At 37.0% G+C, this 18,529-nt stretch overlaps 1 protein-coding gene across 1 annotated transcript; it reads left to right on the forward strand.

The window, feature by feature from the left end:
* The first annotated feature begins 6,854 nt into the window (after positions 1-6,854).
* NDUFB6 (NADH dehydrogenase (ubiquinone) 1 beta subcomplex, 6, 17kDa) lies at positions 6,855-18,324 on the forward strand. Its single transcript, XM_008587917.1, has 4 exons — positions 6,855-7,169; positions 9,570-9,662; positions 14,642-14,686; positions 18,142-18,324. Exons 1-4 carry the CDS (start codon positions 6,990-6,992, stop codon positions 18,208-18,210), a joined length of 387 nt encoding a protein of 128 aa, XP_008586139.1. The 5' UTR covers positions 6,855-6,989; the 3' UTR covers positions 18,211-18,324.
* The last annotated feature ends 205 nt before the right edge of the window (positions 18,325-18,529 follow it).

The raw sequence follows: 18,529 nt of genomic DNA on the forward strand, positions 1-18,529 counted from the left end.
ACAATAATCAACTACATTGTATATTGACAAAATAAAAATAATAATAAAAAAAAGAAAGAAACCCATACATCCTTTAAATCAGGTATGTGGAGATCAAAGATAAATTATGAGTAGCACAGAAATACAATGTTATTTCAGAAGTACAAATAGAAGACAGCTGCATTTATATAATGATAAACATTTTTAATGTTAATTAAAAATTGTTAAACAATACTTTTCCTTTTTACTAATCATAAGGACTCTAAGACTCATGTCACATCTACCAAGCAAAAATGAAGGCGAACTGTATCAATCACTGTATAAATTCGTGTTATAATCAATTGATATGATTTAGATCACACTCTTTCTCCTTCCAAAAGCCATCCATCTTACATTCAAGAAAGCCAAGTAAAACTAAGGAGAAAGAGGACAAAATTAGTTGCCCATGGGGGAAAAAGAAAAAAAAAATTCTTCTGGAAGACTTAAGAAAACTTTGGGTTTAAACACTTTGCCCCTGATGTTTTAAGAGCTGTATTGCTTATGAAATGTAATGCACTAGGTTGAAGAATACTAGGTCTTTCCTCAAAAAACTAAAAATAAAACTACCATATGATCCAGCAATCTCACTTCTGGGTGTGTGTGTGTGTGTATATATATACACATACACACAAAGGAATTGAAATCAGTATGTCAAAGAAATATGTGTACTCCCATATTTATTGCAGCATTATTTACAATAGCCAAGATATGGAACCAACCTAAGTGTTCACCAATGGATAAATGGATTAAGAAAATATGAAATATATGCACAATGGAATACTATGGAGCCTTAAAAAAATCCTGTCATTTGCGAAAATATGCATGAACTTGAAGTTCTAAGTGAAATAAGCCAAGCACAGAATGACAAATATCACATGAGATCACTTACATGTGGAATATAAAAAAGTCAAACTAGTGGGAGTAAAGAATAGAACAGTGGTTACCAGAGACTGGGGGTGGGGGTGGGAGGCTAGGGAGATATTGGTCAAAGGCATGAAGTTTAAGTCAGACAGGAGGAATAAGTTTGTGAGATTTATTGCACAGCAGGGTGACTATAATTAATAATGATGTAGTATATATTTCAAAATTTCTGAGAGAATAAATTTCCAATGTCTCATCACAAAAATAAGTGTTGAATATGTTAATTAGCTTGATATATCATTCCACATTGTACCCCATAAATATATACAATTACTATCTGTCAATTAAAAATAATGTTAATAAAAAATTCTTAGGGGAAAGAAAAAAAAAAAGAATACTAGATCTTGCAAAGTTAGTTGAGCCTCAAGTCCTCAAAAGGCAACGCAGCAGTACTCATGACTATATGCCTGCTCTATTTTTCCTTAGTTTATTCCCTGTTGGTCATTAATAACTCTATAGAAAATAAATAAACCTGTATGATGTTGCAACAGTGTTTTTCAAACTTAAGTAATGTAATAATTCCCTTTAGAGGAGAGAAAACAAATTCTTTCATATTTTCAGTGTTAAATTATTTTTATTATACCTTTACTTAAATATTTACAAATAACAAATTACATATAAACTGACGGTGTATAGTTTGGTCTGATTATAAAACTGAAATCAATTTACAAATTAAATGCAAACAAAAATGTAAAACTAATAAAATTCAAGTAATAGATATGTTTTAATAAAAAAATGGTATTGGGTTGAATAGTTGAAAGATGCACTTGGGGATTTTATGTTTCATTGTATATTTCCTTGATTTTGAGCATGGTGGAACATTATTTGAGTCCTTGAGCATTGTCTTTACTTTTTCCTTTTAAACAATGACATTAATTTGAACTAATTAATGTTTTGATGGCTGATTTGCTTAATAGCACCCTCCAAATTGCAATTAAATTTTTTTTTCCTTTTTGTCTTTTTTCGTGTCCGGCAACGGATCACAACCCTCAGTGTTGCGCCCGTACCGGACCGGGACCGGCAACAGGATCGCAACCCTCGGCGTTGCTCCCGCATCTCTCTCAGCCAGTGAGCGGCCGGTCTGTATGTGGGATCCGAACCCTCGGCGGGAGCGCCGCTGCACTCCCAAGCGGCGCACTGTAGCAGTGCCCCACCGGGCTGGCCCTTAAAATTTTTTTTAACAATAAAAAGGCACAATAAAAAATTTTTCCATTTTTCCTATTTATTACCTATTTCCTATTTATTACTGAATGAACTGTTGCTAGTCAGTGTCTATACAAGGATAGGATCTGCGTGCTGTGAAATGTGTGCTAGGAGGTATCTTTACCACTTCCTTACATCTGAATGACTTTGAAACCTCTATTCATGTAATGTGCCAGAACAATTTGTAGGAGAATGCCCTCTCTAATGCACCTTCACAGGTTTTTCTGATGAACATGAGCAATTTTTCCCCCTTGCCCCCTTGCAAATAATGATCCTTGTAAGGTAGGGTGATATGATTTTTTTTTAAGCTGAAGAACAAGATGAAAGAATCTTACAGGGAGATGAAGGAATTTTTCAAAATTTAACTTTAATTTTTTTAAAATTTATTTTTTAGTTGAAATGTATTGATTGTCCATATTTATGGGGTACAGAGTTATATTTCAATATGTGTTACAATGTGTAATGATCAAATTGGGGTAGTTAGCAAATTCATCATTGGAAAAATTTTTCTTTTCTTTGCGATGAGAACATTTAAGCTCCTCTCTTCTAGCCATTTGAGAACATATAATAAATTATTGTTAATTATAGATGCTACTACTACTGTACACCACTAGACCTTATTTTTCCTATCTAGCTGTAATTTTGTGTCCATTAACCAACCTCTCACTATCCCCTCTCCCCCTCCCCTTCCAGTCTCTACTAACTACAAATTCTACTCTCTACTTCTAAAAGTTCAACTTATTATTTTTTTAGCTCCCACATATGAGTGAGAACATGCCTGTGTTTTACTTAACATTGTGCCTGACATTTTACTTAACACAATGTCTTCCAGGCTTGGGGAACTCCCATTTCAATTCCTGGGTGCAGACTCAGTCTGTTGGTGAGGTCCTGCACTCAAATCAGCCTTCTGTCCCCACCACCTGAAATCCATGGCCCCTATCTCATGTCTACCCTAACTACTACACTCTGCCAGGGGGCAAACCAAACTCCCTACTGGCTTTTAAAAATCTAAGTGGAAATGCAGACTCTTATTAGATCCAAAGTTGAAGAGGTAAGAGACAAAGACACCTTCTTATCTTATTTCCTGACACCTTTTCTCCTGCCCACTACGTCATAGCTCCTTTCAAGTTTTGTGGGCTGGTTATTGAGGCCTTACATAAAACCCAATTTAAGTATTTATAATTTTTCAGCAAGCTAGAGTGCCCTCTTGTGGGAATGTCTAGTAGTTACCCAGGTACTGCAGACCATCTGAATTTATGGGTCCGCATATTCCAGCGGCGCTAGGATGAACACCCTCAGCCACTGCTTTATTTTTTACTCGCCTCACAGGTTTCACAGCCATAGTTAAATTGGAAGGGGTGAAAATATGGTAGGCAGTAGCCAGTGGTATAAGAATACATTTTCTAAACAATATTATTTTCATTTCTCTCTTTTTCTTTTCAAATGTGGTGGTGATAGGGAGTGTGGGGAATGTAGTAATTTCCTAGAATAAGCCAAATTAAAGAAATTACTAGATGTATTTAACTTCACTCACAAAGGAAACATTTATTTGGGTTTTCAAATGCTTCATTGGGGACCTAAATATAGTCCTTCCAGGGATGGTTAAATACTCAAGGACTTACTCTCGCTCGAGTAACAATTATTCAGATCTCATCATAACATAGTTAAGAGCTCTAGCATAAGTAGGCTGCAAAGTTTTAGAACAAAATATACCTGTTATAAGGCAATGAGTACTAATAATAACTTAAATACACAGTTACTTACTACTTCAAGGCATATATTTTTAAAACTTTTTATATGAAAGAATATGAGAGAAGAATATAATGAGCCCCCATTTACCTATCAGACAGCTTCGACAATTGCCAGTTCATTACTGATCTTATTTCCTCCATATCTCTTTCCTTCTTCCTCAGTTATTTAGAAGTAAATTCCAACTGTTATATCCTATCACCTATAAATATTTCAGAAGGTATCTCTAAAAGATCAGAACTTCCCGTTAAAAATATAACCATAATATTATCATATACAAAAAATTAACAGCAATTCATTAATATCATAAAATATTGAGGTAATATCCAAATTTCTGTCTGTGGGAAATTTTAATCTATGTGTTCTCTCTCTCTCTCTCTTTCTTTTCCCATATTTTTAAGAAACTGAATCACTCGTCTGAAGTTATTACAATCCGTATTTATCTGAATGTGTCATTTTGGCATTTTACAAGGAGTACCTCTGTCCTGGTGTTTCTTTTAAATGAGTCGTTAGATCTAGAAACAGATTCAGGTTCAATGACTGTTTGGCAAGGCCTCTCCACAGGCAGTGAGGCAACATGCCACCAGGAGGCACAGTTGTCTCTTTTTGGGGTATACACAGGTGTTGATGGATGCTCACTGCATTGATTCATTAATGAACAAATGGGTGCAAAATGGTGATATTCTAACTCTGCCATTCCTTCTCCTTTTATTAGTTTTTCACGCTTCTTTGAAGAAATTTCCCCTCATCAATTATTTTGTTACTTTAAGATGCAATTTGTGTAAAGAGGCTAGAAAAATGCTTGACTTTTCCTAACCAGATTTCAAAACAATGAGTTGGTTTCCTAACATCACCCAAAAGTGACAAATGAGTTTTTAAAAAAATCATTTTGAATTTATGTATGTGAACGTACTTGATATTTCTTGACCCACTGAAGTCATTATATTTATTGATGCTCAAATTTTTTCACCTTTGACCAGTGGGAGCCTTAAAGTTGGCTCCTGAATCCTTTTGACATTACCCTACTAGTCTTTAAAAACTTCCCTGCTTTCGGGCCGGCCTGGTGGCGCACTACTACAGTGCGCCGCTTGGGAGTGCGGCGGCGCTCCCGCCGAGGGTTCGGATCCCACATACAGACCGGTTCCCGCTCACTGGCTGAGCGAGGTGCGGGTGCAGCACCGATGGTTGTGATCCCGTTGCTGGTCCCGGTCCGGTACGGGCGCGACACTGAGGGTTGCGATCTGTTGCCAGACATGAAAAAAGACAAAAAAAAAAAAAAAAAAACTTCCCTGCTTTCTAGTATGACAAGATGTCCCAAGATTCCTTTACATTCCCTAACCGAATCTGAAATTAGCTGTTTTTCTAAGACATTGGTTCTCAAAGAGTGGCCTGGGGACCCCTGGGAGTCACTGTGGTCCATTCACAGAGTTTGTGAGGTCAAAATTATTTTCATAATAATATTAAAATGGTATTTTCCCTTTTTAACTCTCATTTTCTCACATGTGTGCATGGGATTTTCCAGAGGCTACATGATATGTGGTATTACGACTGAATACAGAAGCAGTTGTAGGATTCTGGTGTCATTTATTAAGCCAGACATTAAAGACATTTACAAAAAGGTAAAACAATGGCATTCCTCTAATTTTTGTTAATGGGCATATTGCTATTTTTAAATGTTTTAATTTCTGATGCAGTAAACATCAATAGGTATAACCCACATAAACAAACACTCTTATGGTCCTCAACAATTTTTAAGAGTTTAGAGAGGTCTTGGGAGTAAAACATGTGAGAACTGCTGCTTCAAGGAGCCTGGTTCCTTTCAGTGGAAAATGGTATTTAGAAGATCACAACCTAGGAACTAAAGATGCTTTTGGTTACTGTACGGATAATGCGATGATTTGAAGTTAATTGGAAGTATGTGTCTTTGAGATTATCCACCAATTAGATCAGTTAGATCCATGTGTTTTATTTTACTTTTGATTTTAGGGATTGCTTTTTGTAAATTTAATTTTGTTTTATAATGATATGAAATATTTACTTCTAAAGTAAAACCTATGAAATAAGATATATTAGAGAAGTCTAGCTTCTATTCCTTTCCCTCCCTTATAAGTAACATTTTTTAAAAAACAAATCAATTGTTGCCATTATTTTTTAAATTTAAGCAAATATGTATATATATATATTTTTAGTATTACCACAACTCTCCTCTTTTTGGATAAAGGTAGCATTATGTATATACTTCTTGCCACTTAGTTTTTTTCACTGAACAATGCATTCTGGAGATCACTCTTCAGTTATACATAAAGTTTTCCTTATTATTTTTTATGACTGCATTAGCACTCCATTGCTTTGTTATACCATAATTTATTCAACCAGTCCTCTATTGAGATATTTTGGGGTTATTTACAGTATTTTGCTATTATAGGTCATGCTGCAGTGAATAGTCGTGCACACCCTTTCTCGTTTACGTCGTATCTTCGGGACAGGGTTCTAGAAATGGGATTGCTGGGTCAAAGAGTGAATTCATCTCTGTAATCCTGCTAAATACTAAGCTACTCTTTTTACTTCCGCTGTAGCTGCTCAAAGTCACTTTACCAGTTACTACCAGGGTGGGGACTTGAATTTGGAAGTAACTGTCTTCACGACTCTCTAGGTCAAGGGAAGAGGAATTCCAAGGTGGGTGAGGAAAGCAAAGAATTCTGCATCTGAACATCACATTCACTGAAATACACATTCTCATTCTTCCACCTCCCAGTACACAAGTTCTTCCTCCTTATCGGAACCTCCAGTCCTCTGAGCTCCCATTCTTCCTTCTTATGGGTCATTCCCCTCCTTACCCCCGTAACTAAGGCCTCCCGTGCCCCACTCGTAATCCCGGCCCGTAAACCGGGGTGGAGGGCTTTGCGCATGCCCGGACATTGCTTTCCTCGCGAGACGTTTGGAGCCGGGGCAGAAACAGGACCGGGGTGTGACGCCATAACCGCGCGCCGCTCCCAGGTGTTCTCGCAAGGTCGCTTTGCGGGGCGGAGGCGTATGTAGGTGACTAAACCCTAGTTTGGGGTCGCGCTGTGTCCTTTTGCCTCTGTGTCAGCGGCGACATGTCGGGGTACACGCCAGATGAGAAACTGCGGCTGCAGCAGCTGCGAGAGCTGAGAAGGCGATGGCTGAAGGACCAGGAACTGAGCCCTCGGGAGCCGGTGATGCCCCCGCAGAGGACGTGGTCTCTGGAGAAATTCTGGAATAAGTTTTTGCAGGATGGGACCCCCTGGAGGAAGTTGGTGAGTGACAGACCTCGCCGTCCCCAGACACGTCCCCCACCGTGACTCCCAGCCCGGTCGCTAAACGTCCGGTCATTGCAGCCATACCAACGACTGACACTGTTCTGCACCTGCAGATCTCCTTACCGAAGAGAGAATCAGGTTCAACAAAGACTTTTAAGTCTAGCGAGGACGCTGTCTTGTCCTGTGAGTCCTGGGCTGGGAGTCAGGAGTCCAGAAGCATGTATGGTCTTGGGAGAATCGTGCCCTTTTGCTGTCAAATGTGATGAGGACCCGAATCTTAGGTTTTACAGGACGCTGCACGTTTGGTTCTTTCGACTGTGGTTATCTTCCCGCGGAGTAACAGTCTTAGTATTTGAGGATAGTTGTCTAATTTGTAAGGTTGAGATTATACAGAGAAACTTACACTGCACCCAACTACCGGAGGCCACAGTGAGCCCCTTAGCTAGTAGTACAGACTCATGTGGTCGCCATAAAAGACAGGGTCCTGGTGAGTCATTCAAGAACCACCTTTCTAAACCTCCTCTATGTAATTTTAACACACTGTTTCATTAAAAAATGACATTCCTGGACTTTGCTGTGCAGAAAATCACTCATTCAAGTACTGGTCTTTATTTTCAGTGTCTCTGGGTATTTTATTGAAGTCTTAATTAAATCACATCAATTATGGGTGATGAATACATCCCACAATTGCTTTCAGTATCTACAACATTGGCTAATGATAATAATAATAGTAATAAGAAGAAGAAGAAGAAAAAGAAAAAGAAGAAGAAGTAACACTTGAGTGCTTGCTATGTGCATGGCACTTTCATGAGGATTTTACAAGTGTTACTTCATTTCTTTACTCCTATAAGGTAGAAATTTATTTCTAATCCTCATTTTAAATGCGAGGAAACTGAGGCCTACAAAAATTCAATGACTTACTATGGTCATGGAGTTAAGAATTGAAGTTTAAGTTGAAATCCACATGTATATACTTTCTATGTTACAAAGTCTACTGCAACAGAATTGGTGCAAATTTTTCTGAGAAAGTGGTATTAGATACTTACTTATGGTGGTAAAATTAAACTCTTTAATTCAACTTTTCTTTGACCCTTTGTATACTTCACTTTACCTGTTGACCTTGGCAGTTACTGATTGAAAGATGACATCCCACCCATCAGCCAGTGATCTAAAGAAGTAAATAATCATTTGTTTAAATCCATCTTGTCTTACTTTCCTTTTTGTCCTTTTTTTACTGACCGGTAACGGGATCGCAACCCTCGGTGTCGCGACCGTACCGGGGACCGGCAACGGGATCGCAACCCTCGGTGTTGCGCCCGCACCGCGCTCAGCCAGTGAGCGGGAACCGGTCTCCACATGGGATCCGAACCCTCGGCGGGAGCGCCGCCGTGCTCCCAAGCGGCACACTCTCCAGTGCGCCACCGGGCTGGCCCTATCTTGTCTTACTTTGAGTTAATTTTTTCTTCTGTAATCATGTCTGTTTTAATACTTAGACTTTAGATTGTCTTTTCCCGGAAAAGATAGGTATGTTTTAGTCAAATTGGCTGCCACGTAAAAATTCCATTTTTAGTTCTCTTTTGTCTTTCTCTTTTAAAATAGTATATCAGAAGACATCTCAGAGTGAGCTTGGAACCCCTATCTCAGTATGTAAAATGTTCTTTTTCCAGCATCAGTGTGCTCAAGAGTGTCTGCTTTAAATTTAGAATGATGTAAGTGGTGTTCATTGTGGGTATCTGAAATTGATAAATCAGGAAGATGACTTTCACCTGAAAAATTCTGTAGGTTTATTACTGTGTTAAATCTGTTAAAATTATTCTTTCATTATTTATGCCATGTTTAATCTTTAACAAACTTATGAGGAAACTTTCAGAAGTCTTTCTTAAAAAAGATATATTTATAAATGCCTTACTACAGTCTCACAAAATACTACTTTTTTTTTTTTTCCTTTTTGTCTTTTTTCGTGTCCGGCAACGGATCGCAACCCTCAGTGTCGCACCCGTACCGGACCGGGACCGGCAACGGGATCGCAAACCTCGGTGCTGCGCCCGCACCTCGCTCAGCCAGTGAGCGGGAACCGGTCTGTATGTGGGATCCGAACCCTTGGCGGGAGCGCCGCCGCGCTCCAAAGCGGCGCACTGTAGCAGTGCGCCACCGGGCCGGCCCACAAAATACTACTTTTAAGCCTCGTTTGCTCTGGACTATGTAAGTATTCCCTAGCAGGTCCTACGTTTAGCAAAAATATTTGAGTGGATGAGGTTAGCTACAGACTGTAAGAAAATATGTACCAGTTAGAGATTTGTAAAATAATAATAACATTGTTAAATCATCAATGCTTTTTTTTCTAACACAAACATAAAAAAATGGGACATCTGTTTATTTTGTGTCCTTTCCCCCCAGGTCTATAAGACATACTATCACAGTGTCTTTGCTTTTACTCGTGTACTTGTACCTGCTTGGATTGTTCATTATTATTGCAAATATCATGTGACTGTAAGTATGTTTTAAGTATTTGCTTTTAGAATTTATTTTTAATATTGTTCAAAATTATTTTGTATGTGGGTATGCTTTATCCTGCTTTTTTTAGTGGAAATCTGCCACTTATAAACTGATTTTGTACTGCTTTGAATTCTTTTAGGTAAAAGGTTTAATGAAACTTAAGAATTTAAGTATGATTTTTCAAAAAGTTAGTCCTTATATTAATTTACAACTTGAAATGCATTTCCTCATAGAAATGTGAGAGTACTTCTGAAAGTTCATGGAAAAATAGACCTACAAGATAATACCAATCTTTCCATGAACTTTTCTAAATGCACTCATAGTGCTTAGACAATCAGAATACCACTATAAACTTGGGGTCCTGAGTAGGAAGGGAAAAAAAAGAATTTCTGCTCCTTTTTTTGAGCGTAGATCTGGTATAAGATAAAATTCAAAATAGACAAAGGTTATTTTTATCATTATCCTATTTGCCTTTCCTTCATTTTATCTGATTTTCCACAACTTTCTTTAGAATAAAGCTATCCAAAAGCTTGAACTTTTCACTGAAAGATCTTGCATGGGCTGAACTGAGCCAGTTGCCATGTTCTAAAGGCTAGAGATGGCGCAGTCTGTTGCGGCTGTTGGATCCCTGGCAAGATGAGGAGGGCATGCATTTTGAGGAGTGGCATGGAAGGGAGAGCAGCCGTGGCTGCCCAGCATGGAGTGTTGGAACATAGAGTGAGGAAGGCATTCTTCTACCAAGTAACCTGAGTAGGTTGTGGGGTGGGAGGTGAGCAAACCTGTTTGGGGAGCAGCAGTGGCAGCAACCTGGTATAGGATGTAAGAACCTGAGCAGAGGGAGGAGGACATCTGGAGGAAGGGTAGTGTGGGGTATTGATGGAGGTGACAACCTGGAGTGAGATGTCAGAACCCAAATGAGGTGAGGAGAGTATTCATACTGGGGTGTGGTGGTGGTGACAGGAGATTGGTTCTATATAGGGAGATTGATCAAATAAGTACATATGTTCATGATAATGGGACCCTGGATTCTCACTATTAGAAAAGATATGTGTTTGAAAACAGAAAACCTTGTGGTGCTAGGATGGAACTGGAGATATTGATTTGAACTCATAGTTTTTAATATGTATTGATATAAATATAGATATGTGTGTGTGTATGTGTTTGTATATGCATCTTCCCATGCTCTGTCCACTAAGTGGGCCTGGGGGCAGTGATACATCTTAGTAATTAGCACATCTAGCAGCCAAGTCTTATTTTCTGAAGACAGTTCTCTGTTGGAAGGAACCAGAACACCAAGGAGAAATGGCTGATTCCAGGACTGGAACAGGGAAAGTACAAGATGAGCTTGGAACATATTGTGTCAGGAAGTAAAGAAGTGTTCAAAGAATGATGGGGACATGTCAAAAGGACAGAGCCAGCTTAAAAGGACTCCCACAGGGACAATTTGAGCTTCAAAATAAATGATAGTAATAAACGAAAGTCAACTGAATAAATAAATGAAAATCCATGAGTACAGACAGATATAAATAAAATTAATAAATGGATAAAAGAGAAAACTTTTGTGTGTGTGTGTGCAATAGATTGCTAAATAATAAATGGACAGGGTATATAGAATTGGAAAAATCACATTTGAGAATTGTCAGTAATATTTAATTAAGCCAAGGAACATCAAAGGGTGCTAAAACTTATCTTAATATACCTATTTTCAAAGTATTTATTTGTTACAAAGGGAAAAAGAGTAACACTGTAGTGGAAAAATCTGGCAGACACCACCTTAAGTCAAGAAATCTAAATTGACTTTATCAATAATGAGACAAACTAAATTATGTACTACTTCATAGGTTGCAATAAGAAAGTAGCATCAATTTTGTGATATTCCTGCCCAAAGTGCATAATCTGAATCTAATAATGAAGAAACATAAAACAAACCTAAATTGAGAGATTATTCTGCATAATTATTGGCTTGTTACCTTCAAAAGTGTCAAGATCATGAACGTTAAAAAATTGTTCATTTGAAGACTAAAGAGACATGTCAACTAAATCCAATTCTTGATTAACGGGTATAATCTGAGTAGTCAAAAGAACAGAGATGGCATTGGCAGTCAGAATTTTAAAGAGCCTGCACAATCAATGAAGAATAACTTATGTAAGGGGATTCTATGAGAAGTTCAAACAGTTATGGAGACAACTGGTAAAATTTGAGTGGGTTCTTTAGATAAAAGTTGTAATGTATCAATGTTAATTTCGTGATCTTGATGATTGTAGTGTGATTATTTTAAGAATATTATCTGTATTTGTTTATAAACTAGAATAATAAACCAGTTAGCAATTTACTGTAAAGTGATTCAAGAAAAAAATTCTATTTATCATTCTTGCAACTTTTTGTAAGTTTAAAATTATTTCAAGATAAAAAGAAAACAAAAGATAGGGAGAGACTTCCTAACAAATTATAGGTTATCCAGTTGAGGTTTGCTTTCTGTTAGCCTGCTGAAATGATAGTGAAACAAATAACCAAAATTGTTTGGGGTTTTCAGAAAATCCCCTCTAACATGTTCTCTGTTAATTGTGTAGGCTCTTCAAAATTCTGATTGCTGACATCATCTTTGTTCTCTTCACTAAGCAGATTATGTCCCTTGATCAATACGTATGGAGTGCCTAGTATGTCCTCTTCCTTTATTGCTACAGAAGGGATATACAAAACCAAATTCTTGACTTGAAGGAGTTTATAGTAAAGTTGGAAGATAGGTATGGTTTGGGTAAGAGGGGGGAGAAAAATTATTCTAGTCAGAAGGAAAGATATGGAGTCAATAATGAGCATGGCCATATGTACCCATGACTGAGGAAATGATTGGAATAGAAGAAGGTCTCTCTTGATTAGGTAGGCTGAGACCAATTTATAAAAGGTCTTGAAAGCTAGGCAGAAGAGATTGAACTATGTATAGTAGGCAGTAGGAAGCTTTTCATTTTTAAATAGGGGAGTGACTTGATGAATGTAAAATATTGAAGAAAACATAGGAAAACATTGATATGTAGGGTGAATTGAAGGGAGGAAAGCTCTGACAGGCAGATAAGCTAGAGGCTGTTGCAGTTCAGATGTTAGTTGATGAGAATCTGTTAGAGTGAAGATAGTAGGGATGAAAAAGAAAAGTGAAGCTAGGAGACACTTTTAAAGGAGGAAACACCTGAAGTTAGCACTCGATTAACTTGGGGATAAAAACCAAAGTTCTGAGTCATTTCTGCCTGTAACATTTCTAGCCTTGGAAGTTATAAGTAGGGTTTTTGGAGGGGTTTCTGATGATAGGGAGGAAGTGAATTTGTTTAGGAACATGTGCTGCCATAGTAGTTTCTGAAGATGGCCTGTCTTATGTGTTAGAAACATGAGATTGGTTGGGGCTAGTGGGAATTAGAGTTAGGTTAAAATGTTTTCACTTTATAATCCAACAGGTAAACTTTCTGCAACTGCTAAAGGGGGCTGATGATTTATATTTCTGAGGGTCAGAGGATAGTTTATATATCTGTTGTTGATGGGCTTAAAAAAACTTTATGTTCACCTGCAACTCCACAGGCCACTTAATATCATTTTACATCTGTTTTTCCCACTATTTTAGCATGTAAGACCCCAGAGAAGAAAAAATATTACTTTCTGTCAATGAAAGTTTTTTAATATCCAAGAGTGTTTTTTGAGTGCAGAAAGAACTGGTTACAGTTACTTGTAATATAAATTAATACTCAATTCGTTAGTTTCAAATTTAAAAGCCCCCTTTTTTCTTAATTGTTTAAATTAAGTTTTAATATTCCCTTAAACTATTTGAAGTAAAATAAGAACAATCTTCTTTCTTTCTTCGTATTATTTTTGGATTAAGTGAAATTGAACTCTACTGAGACAATTCCACTTACAAACATAAACAAATTCTCTTAAATGCTTTAAAGTGCATTTATAAATTTTATATATTCAATTTTATTTTTAAGTATTTACAGTGCAAATTTATGACCATAAAAAGCAAAATTTTTTTCATTTTAAAACCATAAGTCTAAATCAATTATGCATCTTAACTGGAATCCTAAACCTAAAATGTTCTAGGATGAAAAGAGACTTATCTTCTAGGAAAAGCAAATTTAACAAGCTGCAGTTAGTGTGTTGGCAATTCAGGACATCAATACGGTTGCTTAACTAGGGGATTCACTTTCAGGTAATTTTTTCTGAGCCACGGATGAACATATTTAGTTAAACATTTTGTGTCAGTAGAGGTCCCAAAGGCCACCCCTTTTCTTTATTCTTTCTCTTGATTCAGGTAGGTGGAAGCCTGCATCTTTGATAAGATTGTAGACCGTTTGCTTCAGCTAACTCCTTTACTGTGGAATTAAATTGTACATCTCTCTGAAGACATTTCAATGTCTTCTTGCTTTTGGCCACAGTTCTTAGTAAAGACATTTTAATGTCCTCATATTGTATTCTGAATCTCTCATACCTGTGACTCCAATTCTCCAGGTCTTATATCATGCCAGTAATCTTTTAAATTTTTTTGGTGTGGATGTATGTGCTTAATAAGTACATATTCAGCAAATATTTACTTAGCACCTCCTGTGTGCAAGGCACTGTTCTAAACACAGGGATGCAGCAGATTGAGTCTCTGTCTTCATGAAATGTTTATTCTAATGTTGGAGTCTGGCAATAAATACATAAACAAAGAGGTATATAATGTTATATAGAGAGGGTTATTTTATATAAAGAATTAATACATATATATTAATTATATATTAATATATATATATATTATATAGAGAGTGATATTATATAGAGAGAGTGTGAGATGCCTATGTGATAACCAAGTAGAGATGTTGAGTAAACAGTTGGATATATGAGTCTGGACTTCAGTAAAAGTTTGGATCTTAAGTTAAAATTTGGGATATGATCTGTTTTATTTTCAGAAGAAATCCTAACACCATAATTAACAGAGTTACTTTTATTACAGAAAATACCATATGGCATCGTTGAACGGAAGCCCAGAATATTCCCAGTAAGTCTTAAAACTTCTCTGAGTTTTCTTTTGTTCATTATTTTTCTCTCTTCACCCCTCCACCAAGTGATCATTAGACTAAAATGTTTTTCTTCTTGCTGTCAGTTTAAATGCCTGTTTTGTGTATTCTTGTAAAAAAAAAAAATGGAGGAAATAGGTTGAGGTAGAATTACAGTTAAAAATTGGAAGTGGGCATATTTATTTTCAGTCTTTTTTTAAGACTGTCTTAAAGTGAGATGACGATACCAGCTGTTTTTCACTGGTGCCCTCTTTCATGTTGGGTAAAGGACTATAGCACAAGCCTGAGCAGACAACCTAGCATGGTCACAACTGAATTTCTGCTTTTATTTCCAAACTCTCATTTCCTGTGGCTTTGTGCCTCATTTTCAAGATTGGACTTTAAGCTGTCATCTGTACATTTAAAATCCATTAATGTGTGTTTTAAATTTTATACTTTGAATATGTAAGCCATAATTTTAACTTAAAATGAGTTCTTTCAGTGTTAAGATTACTCAGTAACTAGTTGGCTATTTGGGAGTTTATTGTTTAGCATAGTAAAATACATGTTATAATGTTGACTATTTCTAGTCACAGATCTTGCATGAACTATCATAACTCCAAATTCTATAATTTAAAAAAACAAAGCACAGTGATTCTTGCTTCAATAAAATGACATAGACACAATAATCCATTATCTATTGCAACAAGGGAATTTTAGGGAGAACCACCAAAATTGGCTGACCATCCCAGTAGGAATTCTGATTTAGGAAATAGTAGGGGATTTCTCCTATTATTCCATTGTGTGTAATTGATGTGTGTCAGGGCCTATGTAGTCTCCAAATAGAAAATTATCTTGTTGGTTTCACCAGTTGGGCAATTTATATTTATTTAGTCTTCCATTTATGTGTTTATTATTTATTTATTTATTTTGCCATTATTATTCAAAGGAAAAGGAGGGCTCTCTTCGGAAGACCACATAAGTGATTCTCTAGCATTTCTCATATATCTGTATTTTTTGCTACTGTAGTTCTTTCCTATTTCTGTGCCCCTGACCCCTCTGAGAATCTTCCCTTTTGAGAAACTGAAGAATGTTTATTTGTACAAATGTTTTAGAATAGAATGGGCAGTTAATAAACACCCAAATCTCAGTGGGTTAAAAAAAGTTTATTTCTTATTGACATCACAGACTAGTGTGGATGCTACAATCCTCCTCAATCTTATTGCTGTGCCTCTGGAATATGAGGCTTCCAACATCGTGGTAGGGGAAAAGAGGGCTGGACAACTTGGAATGATGGTCTAAGCTTGAAAGTCACTTACATTGCTTCTCAAGTCATGTTGGCTGGAACTCCTTCTCATTGCCCCAAATACTCCTATCTGTATGCTCTTTGTTATTTCCAACTCCTATGCATGGAGTCCTTGCCACAGTCCATCCTTCTAGTCACCAAAGAGCTCTTTGCTTCCTTCTTCCCACACATATAACACTCTCAGTACCTCCTATAGGGAGAAATTCGAAAGGCCCATTCCATCATTACAGCCCCCCAAAATCCAAAATCTCCAGGTGATACACAGTAGTAGTATCTGTGAGGTTTAAATGTGACTTCTCTTGATTTGAGGATCATTGAACTAAGAAGGCAAGTTAACTGTATTCCCCAACCCTACCCATTGTTAAGTGGTGGAAAAGCACAGCAGTCACTGGTTCTTGGCAATTCTGAAATCCCAGTAGTCAAACATTGTAAAACTCTTAACTCCTATGTGGAAGTTACTAGAATGGGCACTGATTTTGTTTTCTGGAAAGAACAACTTTGTCCATTGTTCTTCTTGGTCCCTGGCTGTATCCATGGGGTTCTTTCTTTTTCATTATCAACCTAGACCACATATAAATGGGTATTGGGAAGCATACACTCCTTAGGATTGTACAGCCTTCAAAATCTGCCTCCTGCTCACAGAAGGCTGAGTGCCAGAGGTTGTTTTAATTTCAAACATTCACAGGCATTTATAGTCTGTGAATATCCATTCATCAACCATCCATTTCCCTCAATATTTGATAGGCATGGAAAGAAAAATACTAGTAGACAGCTAATCTACTTGCTTCTAGTCATGCCGGTATCTGTTCTTTCTATACAGTTATCAATTTCTCTCATTTCTTTGTTCTCATGCTTCTCTTCTCTCAACCCAGTGGCAGTTATGTGTAGGCCATCTGAAACAGACTGGTTCAAAGGCTGCCTCCATTGTGATCTTAGCCATAGGGCTGAGTCCGTCTGTTTACTGAATTTTATTGGGCTTCTGTTGCTCAGAATCTGTGATAACTTTCACTATTTAGGGGTTCAGAAGCAATCTGATTTTCTAATACTACAAGGTCTTGAATTTTTAGATTCTGTCCGTTTTTATTTCTCCTCTCAAATCAGCCACTTCTTCCCTGAGCTCATGTTTCTATAAGTACATTCCCAAGGCAGCCAGTAGTACACATACTATAACTTCTTTTTCACCTACTTTTCCTAGAACCTCAAGTTCATTAGGCAGTCTGTTTCCTAGTTATTATAGGAGACATTTTACTAAATAGTTTGCCACTGCCTTTTGTTTCCATCTTTTAACCTCCAGTGCCTATGTCTTTGCCACCAAACTTCTAAGCCAGTGACACGTAGTTTTGATTTTTATTACAGCAGGATTAGTACCACTTCAAGGCACTAATTTCTGTGTTAGGGTAATGCTAGCTGTGGTAACAAATTGTTTCCAAAATGTATAATGGCTTAAACATAATATGTTTATTTCTTCATTAGATAACAGTCCTGAGCAGTAGTAGGTCAGGGAATGGAAGGGGTGGGAGTGGGGCTAATTCTCCTCTACCCAGTCATTCAGGGACTGTTAAGAGAATCTGTTAGATTCTGACAGAGAATCTGTTATCTTAAACATACGATTGGAACTAAAGCTAAGTAATTTGCCTAAAATTATACAGTTTGTCAATGGAGTTTCCAAGATTCCCACCACTTGGTTCTGGTTTCAAAGCCCTTTGGACCACAAACAAAGTTTGCATTCTGTCTCCAATATATAAGCCAAACGGAAAACTGGTGATTGCTTAACACATTCAGTTGCTGGGAATACATTACCTTCCCAAACTGAACTGAAGGTGTTTACCTACAACTTCTTTTTAGGGCTTCTATTTCTTAGGGCCATGCGAAATAAGGATTATCCCTTTGTCACTTGGAGAACACAACTTTCATGACGTTTTTGGTTACTTTGTTTCTAAGGAAACCTCCTATTCTTTAACTTGTACCTTAAGATTTTGAATACTGGTTGCTCATCTTTAGACAGCTTCTACTTTGTCTAAGTCTCTTTTAAAGACAATGCCAGAACTCAACTAGATTTTCCATGAGAGGGCTAACCGATATGGAACTAAGGAGAACTATCACCTCTGCAGACTTAATATTTTTTTAGTAAATGTGTTTTCATTTTTCTAGGGTGATACAATTCTGGAGACTGGAGAAGTAATTCCACCAATGAAAGAATTTCCTGATCAACATCATTGAAGATTACTTACAAATTTCAAAGGCTTATTATTAGCCCAAGTTTGTTCCTACATTACCATATTTACTGAATATATTTTCTGGAAAAGTGACTTTAATAAAGTTAACTCTCAGAAATGTGTTGTAATATTCCTTCCCAAACATTTACAATTTGGAATTATTTGAATAGTTTAATAATAAGTAAAAACGGGACATGCTAATAAACAACTGGTTATATGGAAAACCAGATGTAGGAAAGTAGTTATATGATAGATGTTTTTTCTTACACAGTACTTTAATTTGGTGTGAGGGTATGCAACAGAGTGAAAAGTTGCAAAAAACA

The sequence above is a fragment of the Galeopterus variegatus genome, unplaced genomic scaffold (assembly GCF_000696425.1).
Source record: "Galeopterus variegatus unplaced genomic scaffold, G_variegatus-3.0.2 Scaffold4593, whole genome shotgun sequence".
In the NCBI taxonomy this organism is placed as follows: Eukaryota; Metazoa; Chordata; class Mammalia; order Dermoptera; family Cynocephalidae; genus Galeopterus; species Galeopterus variegatus.